The 15,722-nt window shown below is 48.0% G+C and overlaps 2 protein-coding genes across 7 annotated transcripts in view; one reads left to right on the forward strand and one right to left on the reverse strand.

Annotated features, from left to right (window-relative positions):
- The first annotated feature begins 1,326 nt into the window (after positions 1 to 1,326).
- Positions 1,327 to 15,722, forward strand: part of ZEB2 (zinc finger E-box binding homeobox 2) — a 121,849-nt gene continuing 107,453 nt past the window's right edge. For 3 of the 6 annotated variants that reach the window (XM_054177770.1, XM_054177774.1, XM_054177779.1), the window contains exons 1-3: positions 2,091 to 2,336; positions 2,488 to 2,587; positions 5,342 to 5,479. In XM_054177770.1, the coding sequence (XP_054033745.1) occupies positions 5,407 to 5,479 (73 nt within the window). In that variant the 5' untranslated portion in view covers positions 2,091 to 2,336; positions 2,488 to 2,587; positions 5,342 to 5,406. Of the gene's footprint in view, positions 1,416 to 2,087; positions 2,337 to 2,487; positions 2,588 to 5,341; positions 5,480 to 15,722 lie in introns of those variants that run through there. The other 3 variants (XM_054177765.1, XM_054177759.1, XM_054177756.1) reach the window with 3 other exon arrangements.
- The window catches only part of LOC128899341 (actin nucleation-promoting factor WAS-like), a 1,467-nt gene continuing 429 nt past the window's right edge, over positions 14,685 to 15,722 (reverse strand). Inside the window, exons 1-2 of the mRNA XM_054177785.1 lie at positions 15,682 to 15,722; positions 14,685 to 14,806 (exon numbers count right to left, since the gene is read on the reverse strand). The exon at positions 15,682 to 15,722 is cut by the window's right edge and continues 429 nt beyond it. Of these exons, the coding sequence (XP_054033760.1) occupies positions 14,706 to 14,806; positions 15,682 to 15,722 (142 nt within the window). The 3' untranslated portion in view covers positions 14,685 to 14,705. The remainder of the gene's footprint in view (positions 14,807 to 15,681) is intronic.

Below are 15,722 nucleotides of genomic sequence, written 5' to 3' on the forward strand. Positions count from 1 at the left end.
TCCCCTTCCTTCCTTCGAGAGGTTTAACGATCAGAAAGGTGTTCTCTGATCAGGAGCGGTTTGGAGAGCGATGGCTGGTGCCTTGTTGCTGGCGTTGCAAGCCCTCGTTTAGGCACCCACTCAACGCCCAGTTCAAGAGCAGTTTATCTTAGCTTAATGTAAGTAAAAGTACAGTGTCGGAGCAGTGTACCATTTGTTTCGCTTTTCTTCAGGAGGGGAAAGGGAAGGGGGGGGCTGGTAAAGAAAAAAAAAAAAAAAAGGAGAAAAAAAGTGCTGTAATAGATTTAACTCTTGTCACGGGAAGGAAACTGTTCCGCAGCTCTTTCCCACAGCCCTCAGGGCAGCTCCACGTTTACCTTGGGGAAAGACCCTGAGAGTAGGCAAGACGTGGAGTTTAATCTTTACGCCGCGATTATTTGGAGCTCTTTTTTTCTTCCGAGGAAGAAACGCTTGTGGCTGGGAGTTGGATGAAGGCTCAGGCTGTGCGGATCAGCTCCTTCGCTCAGCATCTCCAGCTCAGGCTGCCTTGACTTACTTCGATATTACTTCTTAGTTACGGGCAGCGTAAAACCGGCTCTTTTGATTAAGAGGGTAGCAGAGCATTGGTTAAGAACACTTAAACTTCAATTAAAAAAAAAATTAAAAATAAAAATAATATTAAAATCCCCCTGGGAAGCGAGCTCTGAATTGGTTAATAATGTGCAGTACTTGCTAAATTGCTGACTTCCAGATGTGGAAAATATCTTTCTTGTTTAGGACCTACGTAACCTGATTGGATTACGACAGAAGCGTCACATTGGAAGGCTTTTGAGTGATGATTTAATTAACCATACAGTAGAAAGCTGTATTTGCCAGGAAACCCCTTCCATATTTGCATAACCAATCCCTTCAGTGCAAAGGTGGAGTCTGGCTTGGGGTTGGTTTTTTTCTTTCTTTTTTTTTTCTTCTCTTCTTTTTTTTTTTTTTTCCTATGCAATTTTATTTTAATTTTAATACTTGAAAAAGGTGAAAAACTTGTAACCTCTCCGAAGTTTGGTCCCACGCGTTACTCACCCTCCCTGTCTCTGCCCATCCAGCTACTTCCAAGGGGGAGCAGAGCCAGGAAGAGCCCGTCTCACCCCTGATCCGTATCTGTGAACACAACAGATAGGCTGTAAGATCTCAGCACGTTGGGTTGGGGTGGTTTGTGTTGGTTTGGGCTTGGGTTTTGTTTTTTTTCATCAGATTTAGCTGACTATTCAAATAACCTGGACGAGTGCTGAAATGGAAGAGGGGGGGTGGGGGGAACAACCCCAAACATGCCCCAAAAGAAACGCGTTCAGGATAAAAATAAAACAGCACCAAAACGAGCAGGAGTCAGCCAGGAGCTTATTTGCAGTGCCCGAACAGTTTAGTTTCTAGGCATTGATGTTAGGGTAAGTTTTCCCCTCCGTCGCAGCTCCGAGAGGGGCTGGGAATCGGCACGGTACGGGCTCAGGATGCGGCCCCCAGCCGGCTCCGCGGGCGGGCAAGGCGGGGGGGATCCCGCTGGAGGGGCGGGGGGGGGCTACGACGACGACAGGGATCCCGCCCGGGGATGGAGGAGGAGGAGAGGCGGAGGGGGGAAGGAGGGGGGGGACACTGGGACCGGCAGGGATCCAGCCTGGGGGCAGGGGATCCGGCAGGATCCTGCTGAGGGGGGGTCGGGGGAGAACGGGGACGCAGGGGGGCCCGGCACAGATTTCGCCTGGGGGTGGAGGATCCTGCCTGGGGGAGGGATGGCGATGCAGCGTGGTAGGGGTGCGGGGGGCAAGACATGCAGCCCGGGGGGGGGGGGGGGGAGAAAAGGGGGGGGGGAGGCTAGAACGGCAGAAGATGCAGACAAGGGGGGGTGGAAATAGGGGTGCAGAGGGGTGGGGGGGGAAGCAGAGGATGCAGGCGGGGGAGGTGGGGGTTGGGGGGGGAGGAAGGGGATGAAGCCCCCAAGGGATGGGGGAACACACCACAGGGGATGCTGCGCCGGGACGCGTTGAGTTTCCGCAGGGTGAAGGCGGAGGGGCGCGGAGAAGCGCGGAACGGGGGGCGGGCTCGGGGCGGGCGGGCGGGCGGTGGAATCGCATTTCTGCCGCTAAAGCGTTTGGCGGAGACTTTCAAGGTATAATCTATCCCAGATCCTTTCCCAGAGAGAGAAACTTGGCGATCACGTTTCCACATGATGCTCACGTTTGGTGCTCTTCAATTATCCCTCCCCACAAAGATAGGTGGCGTGTGTTCCAGGGTCTCTCCTCTCGCTCCGACAGAAAAGAAAAAGAAAAAAATGTCATTAGAAGAGGCGTAACACGTCAGTCCGTCCCCAGGTTTGTGTTTCCTGGAGTGGCAGAAAGAGATCAGTCCTAACCTGCCCAGCAGGAATAACGGTCCTTCCGACAACTCTTTGCAAGGCGCTTTTTTTTTTTTTTCCTCCTTTTTTTTTTTTTTTTTTTTTTTTTAAAAACACAATTTCTCCAGGAGCTGCATCTTCCCTTCACCTTTTCTCCTCTACTTCGCGGCTTCTTCATGCTTTTTCTTCTCACCATTTCTGGCCAAAACTACAAACAAGACTTCGCAGGTAGGTTCGGAATTTAATTCCATTTTCTCTCCTTTTTTATTCAACACTACCCCCCCCCCATCCCCCCCTCCTCTTTTTCTCACACCACCTCAGGCACTAGCGGGTTTATTTAATTTCGATTATACTTGAATTTTTAAACATTGGCTTGTTTATAGTTGGGGCGAAAAAGCTCCCTTTTTCCTCTAATTTTTTTTTTTACCCGAAACCTGAAGTCACCTCTCTACAGCTCAGGGAAGGGGTGAGCGATTTCGGGGCGCTCACGGCTGTGCCACCACCACCATCCCTACTCTCCTTTACCTGTCAGCCAGGTACGGGAGGTATCTTTTACAACGCAGCACCAAAAGTTTTAGTACTAGGAAAGGACTTTGACTTCCTGAAAATAAAGTAAAATAAAATAAAATGCAAAAACCAAAAAATAAAAGACCCAACCAAGCAACAAACCCAAACATCCCCCCTGCCCACCTCCTGCTCTTTTTATTTCAGATTTCACATCTGAGCTCGGAAAGTTTGCAGGTACCTGTTAATGCTTTGCACACCCTGAGCCTGAAGAGTCAGCCCAGCCGGGCACCGCTGGAGCCCCAGCCCCGGGCAGGGCTCCCCGGCAAAAGGATGTGTTTCCCCAAACAGAAAGTTGCAGTATTGTCTGCTTAGTTAGTTTCATTTCTTTATTTTATTTTGTGAAGCTGGGTGAAGTAACACCTTAGCTTCTGGGATCCTAAAGCAAGAAGTGAAAGTACTGACTGGAACTTAAAAGTCGTTTGCCAAAAAGCAAAATAAAATGCATATATATATTTAAAACCTAGCCGGTCTAGCTCTGAACAGAAAAATGTTGTCGAGATCTGCAGGTTTAAAACCACTGACAACTTTTTGCGGGAGGCTGAGGAGCTCAGGGAAGGCAAATGAAACGCATTTAAAACAATTCACCATTGGTCGTTTTGCATTAAAACGCCAATTGCCGAGGCAGGCTGAGGGTCCCGGCTTGCCTCGGTTCCTATCTTCCCCTCCCCGCTACATCTTCTGTTGCGGTGATGCCACTATTGCCCACTCTAGGATCGAGAATGAACTGGCAAACCCTAAAGTTTCCAGCACATTTCTCAGCCTCTTCCTTCCTCAGCCACATCCATCCACGTCCACAGAGCCACCAATTCACCCTGGCCAGGCGGAACCCCAGGCATGAGAGTGTGAGTAAACACCCTGACCCCGCACACACTCTCTAGCTATTCCCATCCTCTTACCTGCTCGCAGATTCATTTTATTTTATTTTATTTAACGCTTAGTAGGTTTTATAACCGCAAACGTCTCAGAAGGAGAGTTCAGGCAGAATAAAAACGACCTAGCAGCAACACACTTCACTGCTCAGTCCTGGTGTGAAGCTCCAGCAAAGTGAAAAGACACAAGGAGAAGGGGGAAAAGAAATCAAAGGAGGAAAAAAAATAGGGGGAAAAAAAAAAGAACCTCACTTTGCTGCAAAATAATAATAATAATTTAAATTGTTGAGGCAGGTAATAATTTTGTAGGTTTTGTATAAAACTCCCAGTGCAGAAGACAATAGATGCGAAGGAGAGGAGGGGATCCTGCTCAGGAGAGCAAGGGTTAATTGCCCTTGTTTTACAGTTTGCATCTGTTACATCTTTTATAGCCCCCTGTTTAAACTAATCCTCAAGTCAAAGCATCTTTAAAGCTACAGCATCTTCTTCGAGGTGGACTTTCAGGAGCGGTTCTTGCAGCAAAGCCCAGCGCTCCTGCCTCTCTCCCTTTGACAGATAGAGCTTCCTGCACAGTCTGAGCACAGGCACACAAACACAGTAGGTCCAAAAGTTTACAAGTTTAAATTTAAATAATAATAATACAAATCAAAACAACAACAACAAAAACAAACCCAACTGAAAGGCTCAAAACTCTGACAGTGGTAGTTTTGATATCTGTTTCTTTCTGTGAAGGAGTGGGGGGAAAAGAAAATAAATGACACTCTGAAGCTTTGTTTAAGTCAGGGGCAGGGGAAACCCTGAATATTGTCAAACTGACTAAAAAGATGACAGAGGTTTATAATTACACTCCTCGGTGTTAGGGGGAGGGGGAGGTCTCGGTGCTGTGCTTTACCCCAAAAGGAGAGGGGGAGAGCCATGTTTCCTCTTATCACTTCAGTGGAGTGCACTTTGGAGGGGGTCAAAGAAAAAAAAAATGAAAGAAAAAGAAATAGAGGCAGAAGGAGGCTGTGAAAAGAAGTTGTAATGTCAAATTAAAGTACTTTTCGGAGGAAATGGTCCGCCTAGCATTGAGTCAAACAGCCTACTGTAAAAGCTGTGCATTCCCTCATACGGTCATGAGTTATGACTCATTTGAGATGTAATTCTTGTCTCTCTCTCTGATCTGCTTTTGCTGGTGCAATACACACACAGGGAGGGACACACACAGACACACACACGCACAGACACACACGCTCAGGCAGAGACACAGAGAGAGAGAGAGAGTGAGGGGAGACCAAATATAAATAAATAAATAAATAAATAAGAAATCAACCCGGCTGGGGAAAGAGGGGGGGAAGCCCGCTCTGTCTGCGTCCCACCTCTCCCCCCCCTACCCCCACCCCCCCTTTTACACAGACACACACACCCCACCCCGGCACGGCAATCCCCTCGCCGTGTTGCGTGGATGGGTTCTTTTTCGGGTGTAAATTGGGGTCCCCGTTGGCGCCCTGCGTTTAAATGGGATATCCCGATGCCCACACTGTCGCTGTGCTTGGTTGTTACATAGAGCCTGCGTGCTGCTGAATCAGGGAGTCGAGCCCATGCGAACTGCCATCTGATCCACTCTTATCAATGAAGCAGCAGATCATGGCGGATGGCCCCAGGTGTAAGAGGCGAAAACAAGCCAACCCCCGGAGGAAAAACGGTAAGACGACCCCTTAAGCAAACTTTTTTTCCGGCCGGTTCCGCCGCGGTGATGGGGTGGGGGGGAACTGGTCGCAGGACGGGGAAGGGGAAGGGGAAGAGGAGGGAAGGGAAGGAGCGAGCGAGCGGGAGCCGGGGGACGGACGGGATGGGACGGACACGGGGCCAGGCGGCGGCAGCAGCGGCGGCGGCACTGGCGGCGGTAGCGGAGCCCGCCCGGGGTTCGCCGCCCTCCGCGGTAGTGGGGCCGTCCCGCGGGGACTGCGCGGCCGAGGGGCGCCGGAGCGCTCAGGAAGGGGGGTGTGGGTGTGTGTGAGGAATACCCCGTTCCTCTGTGTGTGTATAAGGAGGGGGGGGGAGGGGGGGAGGGAAGCAGCGCGCAGCCGCCGCGCCCCAAAGTTTGTTGCGCGGGCGCGGAGCAGGCGGGTCGATGCCCCAAGTCTGGTGGAGCAGCAGGGTGGAAGGGAGGTAAAAAGGGGGGGGTGGTCAGGTTCGCCCCGCCGTTTGCCGGGTCGTTTAGGCGCTGTCAGGGTCGGGGAGTACAGAGAAGCGCAGAGCTGGGCGGTGGGAACCGCGGAGAGGCGCGGAGTAGGGCAGGCGGCGGGAGGGCAACCGGCTGCCGGCCCTGGGAAAAAAAAACGGCAGCGTGAGAACCCCGAGGCAGGCTGGCACTGAGTTAGGGACTCTCTCTCTCTCTCTCTCTCTCTTCTTTTTTTATTGTTAGGGACTCGAAAATGAAACTTCCTCCTCCCTAATAATTAATAATACTAATGAGCTGGGTGCCCAATTGTCCACAGCTGCCCTCTCCCCCGGTCTCCGCCGAGCGCGTAGGGCCGGGGCTCAGTGGGACGCGGTGTTCTGGGCTGATTTCACATTTGGCAGCTTTCACTGCTTGTGGGTCTCTCTTTCTCCGTCTCTCCCCGTCCCACCCTTAGTTTCTTCCTTTCTCCTCCGGCTGATGGTCTCTCCCCCCACCCCACCTCCACCACCCCCCCGCCGGCCTCCCCCTTCCCACCCGCAGCCCCTCGCCTGGCCATCCCGGCCCCACTTTCAAACAACTTTCTTCCCGAGGAGCTGCAGGAAGGAAGATATTTGTGTGAACCTGAACCCATGCTCTTACAGCTCAGCTACTTCATTTAAGTGGAGAGGTGGGAGAAGGGGGGGTTGGGGGTGATGAAGGAGGAAAGGGGGGACACACACACACGCACAAAACAACAACAAAAAAGCCCCACAAAGACAAGAGAATGTTGATTAGAAACAAATGATCCTGTCCCGTCGCCCCCCCCCCCCCCCCCCCTTCTCTCTAGGTTGTGAGTGTGTGTGTGTCTTTTTCTTGTTGTGGTGGAGGCGTCGAGCCATATGGGGGAGTGATAGAGGAATTTTAGTCAGAAACTGTTCGTTATGTTACACTGGCTTTTCCCTTTGTGTTGTCTTTGATCTATTTGCTTGGCTTAGTATTACCAAAAAAAAAAAAAAAAAAAAGAGGGGGGGGGGGGGGAAGAAGCAAAACCCCAACTAAAATAATATATTCCGAGCAGCTTCCCAAGGATCCGTTCCTTGTTATCTTTTTTTAAAGTCTCTTTCCCCCCGCCGCTACCCCCCCGCCTCCACCGCCACCCTTTACTCTTGTGTCTGTCATTATTTAAGGTGGTCCTCGCAGAGGAGACCTCCCCTTCCCCTCATCTCTGGGTAATTTAGTAGACATTAAAATTACACGTAATGTTTCCCTCTCCTCTCTTGTGTTTCCTCTGTTCTTTTTATTAAATGTTGGTTATTGATTTTCTAAAATCAATGTCTGTTGTGGGGCTTTTTTCCCCTTACAAGTATCTAAAGCACGTTGCTGATCAACTGGATAACAAAAGCTTTGTGTCAAGTAGCCTTTTTTCTTATGTTAAACAGTCATTTTTGAGAGGAAAAAAGAATGAGATTTAAAGCAACGCATCCAGAAGTGCTCTTTTGCAGTAAAGAATATTCTGAGTGTTTGAGGGGGGTTTATTCTTCTTCAGCCTCCTTGCTTTTTCATACAAGATTATTAGTTTAGCGTGTTAAACCCATCACATGCTCTGTGATGAGTGATGCGTCTACGGGTTTCATATTTTCTCAACACGATTTGAGTCGCAGAAAAAAACCCACCAAACCACAAAAGAAAAAGCAAACCACCCCAGCACCCCAAAAAAATAAAGAGCTGGGCGCTTGTGTTTGCCCAGGGCACCAGGGCTGCAGCCTGTCCACGCTGCTCTTGCAGCTTGGTCTTTGGGAGACATGTATGGGTCTGGGGGCGGGGGGCGGAGAGGGAGGTTACCAGAGATTCTTGTTGCTTCCATGAAAAAAAGTGTGTTTGCAGGGAGCTGCACTAACTTGGGAAGGCACCACACACTTGGGAGCAGAAAGTTTAATTGCGATTTTTTTTAAGGTAACCACTTAAAGATCCTGCAGACTGCATTGCAAGTGTGTGCGCTGGTTACACCAAGGTGTAACTTCTCCCTTCAGTGTATTGCTGTGGCCAACAAATAAGGGGGAAAATAATTCCCCACTTTCTATCTGTCCAGTCTTTCCTCTTTGTGCTCCATAATTCGCTCGTTTCATTCATTTCTGAGTAAGAAATGTCCTGGTTCTGAGAAGCAGGTAGATGGCAGAGGGAGGGTTCGGGTTGGGTTGTGGGTTTGTTTTTTCATTTTCTCCTTCTCGACAAGCATGCATCCAATGCCTTTCCCACTGGGAATTACCCAGGGTTTATCTGGAGTGAGTGGATTTTTCTTCTTTCCTGGATTCGTGGAAAAGATGTCACTTCTGAGCTTGTGTCTTTGCTGATAACAGCAGGAACGGTGATGCTTATCGAAATCAGACAGAAATTCCTTGGAAAAGCAGCAGAAACCAAAATAAAATTTACAAGCCACTGAAAAATAAATAGATATTTGAAGAAAATATCAAATAGATGGTCATCAAGGAAGCTGAGGGGAGTGTGAGTGCAATCACATACAAATTACAGACGGGGACAAAACAGAATAATCCAACTAATGCCTGAGTGGGCTCCACGCCTGGGTGCGTGTCCCTGCGAGGATGGACAAGGCTCGGGATTGCATCCCGGGGCTGGATAAAATTACGCCGGAGCTAAATAGGGTCGAAAGCTCGGGATTTTCCAAGATAACGGGCTTGACAGAGCTGCTGGGTGTAAAGGAGAGGTGTGCTGGGGAAGAAGGGGGGGGGAGGATCTCAGAGAGGCCATATGAAAATCAGTGAGGGGTGAGGCCCCCCGGTGTGTGTGTGCGGGGTAGGGGTTAAGACGGAGGGTGGGAAGGAGAGGACCCCGAAAGCGGCTGGTTGGGGGCGGGAGGGGGGGACGGGAGGTGCGCGGTGCGGCAGCCCAGGAATGCGGCGGAGCTCCGGGAAGTTCAGTCAGATGATTCCCAGCGCCTGACTCACTTCGCGGTACTTTCACTCGGGAGAGAAGTCGCGGCAGAGGAGGAGGAGGAGGAAGGAGAGGAGGAGCAGGAGGAGAAGGAGAGGGCGAGGGCAGAGAGCCCCCTTTTCCGCACGGGCGCCTCGCGGAGGCGTGGGTTTCGCTGGCGGCCGTTGCGCCGGTGTGGAGAGAGGAGCGGAGAGGTGCGGAGAGGTGCGAAGCGGGGGCCAGGGCAGGCAGCGCTGTCCGTCCGGCTGGGTGCCCTGCTCTGCCTCTCTCCTTCTTCTTGTGGTTTGGCGTTTGTTGGATGTTTGGGTTTGAGTTTATTGATTTCCCTCCCCACCCCCCTTTCCTCTCCCCCCTCTCAAAAATAGTAACCATTAAAAAAAAAAATCCTCAGGAAGAAGGAGAAGGAGGAGGTGGGAAAGTTGGGTCTAATTTACCCCAAAAGTTTCAGTGAACATCTCACTTTGATTCCTTTGCCACCTCGCTTCCAGTCGTAAATGAAAAGGGAGAAAGTTCAACGCTTTCAAGGCGTCTGCTCGGAGGGAGAACACAGCCCAAACAAGCAATACACGGTTTGACTTGCTCAGAGCCTTCCCCAAAAAGATACCCACCCACTCTCCTTGCGAGGATGCTGGGGAAGGGGGAAAAACCTCCTTCACTTCCCACTTGAAAAAAAAAAAAAAGGGGGGGGGGGGGGGAAGGGGGAAAAAAAAAAAAAGCCAAGCCTGCTGCCTGTAGTGAGTGGGAAGTGAGGCTTGTCTTCCCTGCCTGGAGAAGTTTGGAGGTAGCTAGACTGAGGCTTGAGTGTGAGGAGAAAAGCTGCTTTTTGTGAAATTCAGGTGGCACAAGGCAGAGCGGGCATCTGGGAGCGCTCCTGTTCCCGGGGACCTCTGCAGGGCTAGGAATCCGTTGCGAGGAGATTCCTTCGAGAGTTGTTGGCTGGGGAGGGAGGCAAATGTGTTCCCTCCAGAAAAGCACCTGGAGAGAGGTATTAAAAATTAATGCAGTAAATGCATGTGAGTGACCAGGGTGTAATGATCACCTTAGCTACATTTTCTCGGCGCAGATCCATGTCCAAGCTAAGCTGTGACATGGAGCAGAAGAGGCTGTTTTCAGTGTCAAGCCTGATCTATTCATTGCATTCTGAGTTTATAGAAATGCAGCAAATTTGGAGATTAATGCCTGATTTACTGTTCACCATTTGCGAGTGTTCAACGCTCACTGTCTTTGTGGCTTGTCACACGCAAGGAAACTTTTTGGGGCATTTCTAATCGCTGTGGGAAAATAGATTTGATGCCTAGAAAAGGCATATTTGAAAAAGGGGGGGAAAAAAGAAAGAAAAGGGAAAAAAAGGAAACCATTACATGTTAATTATCGATAATTATACATAGCCAAGTGCCCAAGGTAGGGAAAATATATGGAAGGCTGAGCTGCTAGCTCTCAGGACAGGCTGGTAATATTCCCCCAGAAAAATGTGTCTCTGCCTTTAGAGTGGGAAGAAGGGTGTTGATTCTTTTAGAGCAGCCACACATTCATTCCAAGAAATAGGAAATTCTTCGCCTCACAACAGTTTTTGGCATCTGCATTATCCCAGCGCTTTTAAGGTGCATTTTCTCCTCTCTGAAAGAGAACTCTTTGTCCTTTTTTTCTCCAGGACCATGGCTTCCCAAGGTAGACACTATTTTGTGCCTGTCACATAGAAAGGGAGTGCAGGTTTGCAGTGCTCACAGACAATTGATTGTCTGCCCTAATGTGTTTCATTTACATGTTTATAACGTCAATAGTGCTGGGGTGTCCACTGTACCATTCATTCCAGCATTCCCACAAGGGTGCAATTGTCTGAATGGCCAAGTCAGACACCTTTTTGATTGCTCTTTAGTTGTCTTTTTAGAGTATGGAGAAAAAGGAGAGAAATCTGTGATGCAGAAACACTGGTTGAAAATATTTCAGAATTAAACGTCACCATTAAAGCAGATGTGAGCATTAGGCAAACAGTATCTTTTAACTAACGTTCTGAAGGTGGAAACAAATTCAACATAGTGGGGATGGTTGTTGCAGACGACACGCAGCCCTGTCCTTTAAATTTTTTTAGGCTTTTTCTTTTCCAAGTGATTTGTCGTTTTCATTTTCATTCCATCCCCTGGAAATGCAGCCACCTCCTAACTCTTTGTATGCTTCACTGTAATTTGCGATTTTCCCCCTATATTTTACCCATCTCTGTTTATGCCAACAGCGTCAGCTAACCACTTGGAAAGTCTATTGAGAGACTATCTAAGCTGTGAGAAGTATAAACTTAAAGAGGAAAAAAAAAAACCCAAAACCCAAACCCACAAAGTAAGATCCAAATATTTCTTCATCAAGCATTTTTTTAATGAACAAACCGACACTGCCTAGACTTTTCCTTGCAGCAGTGTAACTTGAATAGCTGTGTACCAACTTCTTATGCCTGTGGTTGCCGTCCTCCTGCGCTGCAAGCTCTCAGAAAAGTGTTTCCAGGAGTTTCCAAGTTAAGAAAATATTACTTTTTTCTTTTCTTTTCTTCTTCTTCTTCTTTTTTTTTTCCCTTTCTTTCTTTTTTTTTAAGGTGTGCTGTGCTGGTTTGATATGCCAACACTGTCTTTTAGCATTGAAGTTGCTGCTGAGGGAGGCAAGAAACGATTGCTTGTGGTTTGTGCTGGAATAAATCAGGCAAGCAGCTTGGTGAAGCTCATCTAGAGAGATAGATGTATCTGTGCATATACCCTTATGCGTGTGTCACATATAGAAGTAGGTATGGAATGTATAGGCACACCTGAAAATAACAGCTCACATTGCAGACTAGATCATTTCCCCCTAAAAACCATGCTGATCCCAACAGCTACATTTAATACAAGTTGACCTGTTCCATCCGTGGTCCATAAGGAAACGCAGCTCTGAGTCCTGTAGCTTCTGCTCGAGTGGTAAAGCCAGGGAAAACTTTTTTTTCCTCTTCTTCTGTTCCATATCATTTTTTGGTGGTAATTTTTAAAAAATGCCTGTTTGTGGAGAAATCTTTTTTTTTTTTTCCCCTTTTGTGTGTGTGTGTGTGTGTGTGTGTGTGTGTGCCTAACAGGGAAGACACAGTAGATGCACCGTTAGCTGAACCCCTGACACGGCGGTCTTTTGAATGCCTTAGGTATGATTTCACTTTCGCTCACATCAATGCTGACCTGAATGCCTTTCATATCTGATCCGCTGTGTCTCTCCCAGTAAACATCCCCTGAGGGGAGAACAAAGAAAGGAGCTCTTCTTCTTCTTAATCACAATTCAGCCCATTCACCGCCGGCAGGCTACATTTGCATTCTGCAACAGAAAGCCAAGATGAAAAGGAAAAAAAAAAAAAAAAAAAAGAGAGTGAGAAGAAGGGAAGAAAAAAAAAAAAGGCAGAAGGGTGGAGGCTGAGTAAAATAACTTAGGTGTTTGTAGCTGTTTGTTGGGCTTCCCCTAGTTACAAGCCTTATATAGATCCTGCTCTACCCAGCCTTGGCTCTTCTGACAGGCAGATAGTGTTACAAGATGGCATGCCTGTACTATTCATGGCCACTCGCTCTAACACTTGAGGTAGAAAGTGTCAGAGAGGGATCAAATTCTACTCTGAGAAGTCTGTTATAGTTAGGGTCAGGTGTGTGTACTCTCAGCTCTTGACTGCTGCCTATTATTTTGTTTTAATTACTATTATTGTTTACTCACCATGACCTTGGGGAGCAAGGGGGTGGCTGGGGGTTGAGGCAAGCTTGGCCGCCACCGGCGAGCAGATTAAGGGTGAAAAATTGCCTTTTCCCCAGTTGAAATACCAGGTTTTTAGTGTATTTTCTGATTGTGTGGGAAGGGTCCGGCTGGATGCTGCTGTGGTTGGCAGGGCAAGAGAGCCAGGGCGATGCAGTGGGCTGTATGGTGGCTTGGTAGTGGGGGTGTCCCCAGGCTGGCGACCAGCCCGGCCTGCCCCAAACCGCTGGGGAAAAACAGCAACTCAGCAAAAGCACATGGAGGAGGAGGAGGAGGAGGAGGAGGAGGAGGAAGGCGAGAGATTTGTGGAAGTTTCTGTCACTGGGCTCCCTTGTGGAGGTTTTGTACTTGCATTCACGTGCATTTTCTGGTTGTCCCCCTACCCTGTCCCTGCATGTGTGTCCCCCAAGACCTGCCTTTTTGTCTGTTGTTCAGAAGCTCTTCTGTGCTTTTAATCAGACAGTTTGGGGGGAAAAAAATAATAAAATAAAATAAAAAAAAAATTTGTGAGGTCTTTGGTCATAGCCACTTTTTTCTCACCAAGAGAAGGTTTATTTATAACTGGATCCTGCTTACTGAGAAGTATTTAAGCCCTTTCAGGCAGAGCTGTCAAAATTTCCTGTGTTGTTTGCCTCTATTTGCAACAAGCAAAAAGTAACATGCAGTTGCTGGTGTTGGAATAACCAGAGTAGCGCAGAAATCTCAAGTGACAAGTTTTCAGCTACACTATCTCCTGCTGACCAAACTGTCATTTTATTTATTTATTTATTTTTAACTCTCTCTCTCTCTTTTTCTTTTTTTTTAACAATATTTTTTTTTTTTTAAATTCCAGAAGCCACTTTTAAGATCCTGACAGTATTTTTCCCTCTTCCCCTCCTCATCAGTGAATCAATTAAATTGTGCTTAAAGAAACTTTGAGAGGGGAGAGCAGTTTGAACAATGCGGAGCGGGGAGGGATGTCTTATTTCCCTGTAGCTGCTATGGCAGATTTCACTCCTAAGGAGCACACTAACCGAGATGTTACCAGTTGAACAGAAGCATGTGACACAGATTCCTGATTTTTTCCCAGAAGATTTACAGAATTTACAAAAAGAGATTATCTCTACACCTTCCACCCTCCTAACCACCCCCATGACCCAAGCAATGGAGGATTTAGGCAGATTTACTTCAGTAAACACCTTTGGACACTTGGGGAAAAGTAGGAGTCTGTTTGCAAAAGCAGGCTTTTGTTAAGTGAGGTGCTGGATAATGCTTTACCAAGCAGCTGTGATATTAACCTACCCAGTAATGCTGGAAAGAGCCTTAACTCCTTGTGAGCTCCGGGGCCCGGCAGGTACAAGGCCTGCAGTGGAGTTTGGAGAGGGGCACGGACTAGGAGGTGGCACTGCTCAGCCTGACACATCTTTTCCTTGGTGGCTGTTGAATCTTTTGGGGTCAATCCATCAGAGGTGAGGCTATGAGGCATCTCCTCCTCTATCAGCAAAGGGCTATCTACATGTGTGTGCATGCATACACACTCCATGTCTACCCCCATGTATATAACGTATCCCCAGATCTCTCTAGGAAAGCTTGTTGGGCATTGCTGAGAGAGGAAGGTCAGTTTAGGATTTACTCTCGAGCAGCAAAAGAGTTGAGAAGTTTTGCCGGCAAACCTGTACGAGTGGCTTCGTGTTAACTCCGGGCTTTGAAGGAAAGCCATCAGCTTTCTGAGGGCTTTACATTCCCCAAAGTGAACTTTATGTTTGTTTGGTTTTGGTTTTTTTTTTTTATTTTATTTTTTGTGGTTGTTTTGGGGTGGTGGTGGGGAGAGAAAGATACTTCCTGCTATTTTCCGAGCCATTGGAAGAAAGAGTTAATAAGTTAGATATTTTTGCTGGGCATAAGGATAACTTTACAGGTATTCCTACTTCTAGCTTGACTAAGATTGCTTCATTTGGGGGGGGGGGGTTGTTGTCAAGGATTCTTCTTTTCTTTTCTTTTCTTTTTTTTTTTTTAAAGTGTAGGTGTCAATGTTAGAGCAGCCACAAACGTGTGAGAAAGCAAAGGGTATGAGACATGACAGAATTAAAGGTGTTTGCTATGTTGTTACCCGTGTGTCAAGCTGCAGGCTCCCTTTGTCACAGCCTCCTGGAGATTTGATAGTGCGGATCCACTTCCAAGTGATACAGCAGTTTCTAACTGGGGAGGTGGAGGGAGGGTGCTTTTAATGTGGTGTGGTCGTTACTGTTGCCTTTGCCTCCCCAAACGCACTTAAACACCTCACCACTGAGCACACCCCATTACTCCCACCTTACTCAAGGGTGCTGTGCTCTCAAGCACCAGGACAGCAGCCATAGCATTACAGTATCTGGCATGGAGCGTGGTTTGGCAGGAATGTCATCTGCCAAATCATCCCATAATTACGTTTTATGTTATTTGTATGAATGACCAAGCATGCAGTATTCCTTTTGAAATCAAAGGAAGGCTTAAAACGCGTTTTTGAATACTTTCAGACCATGGTCAGGTCACAGTTTGGGAGCTGAATTAAACTGATCTCATTTGTGATCTAATTGAGGTTGGCAACAACCTTAGCAGTAGCAATAACATACAAATACAAATCAAAGAGCAGAATTCAGCAAATCAGATCTTTTGCTCGAATCCTGCCTGGGAGTTATTCTCCGGCTGCCAACAGAGAAGTTAAACTTTGTCCTGCTTCTCAGCGGCAGTGCAAGCCTTGCATATTTTTTCGAGTCTTTGACAGGAAAGTTGGGTTGGGGAGATGGGCACACAAAGGCGAGAAGGGAGCTGTTGCCTCCTCGGACAGGGAGTGAGGACAGGAGCAAGGCACAGCGACTCGTCACGGCTGTTTCTGGAGGAAAGAGGAGAAGAAAAAAAAAAAACTAAAGCGTAGGAGGCGGAACGGGGAAGGATGGGGAAGGAGGGGGGACGATGGTTAGGAAGGGCTAGAAAAGAGGAATAGGTAGCTGCAAACAGGAACGATGATTCCAAGCGGAAAGTCAAGGCAGCGTCCTATCTTTTACATCTCTCGCTGCGGATTCCAGGAATGTAATTACCAGAGTGGTTGCGAATTGTTGACAAATTTCCCTGGGTCTGT

Source organism: Dryobates pubescens, chromosome 2 (genome assembly GCF_014839835.1).
Source record: "Dryobates pubescens isolate bDryPub1 chromosome 2, bDryPub1.pri, whole genome shotgun sequence".
Classification (NCBI taxonomy): Eukaryota; Metazoa; Chordata; class Aves; order Piciformes; family Picidae; genus Dryobates; species Dryobates pubescens.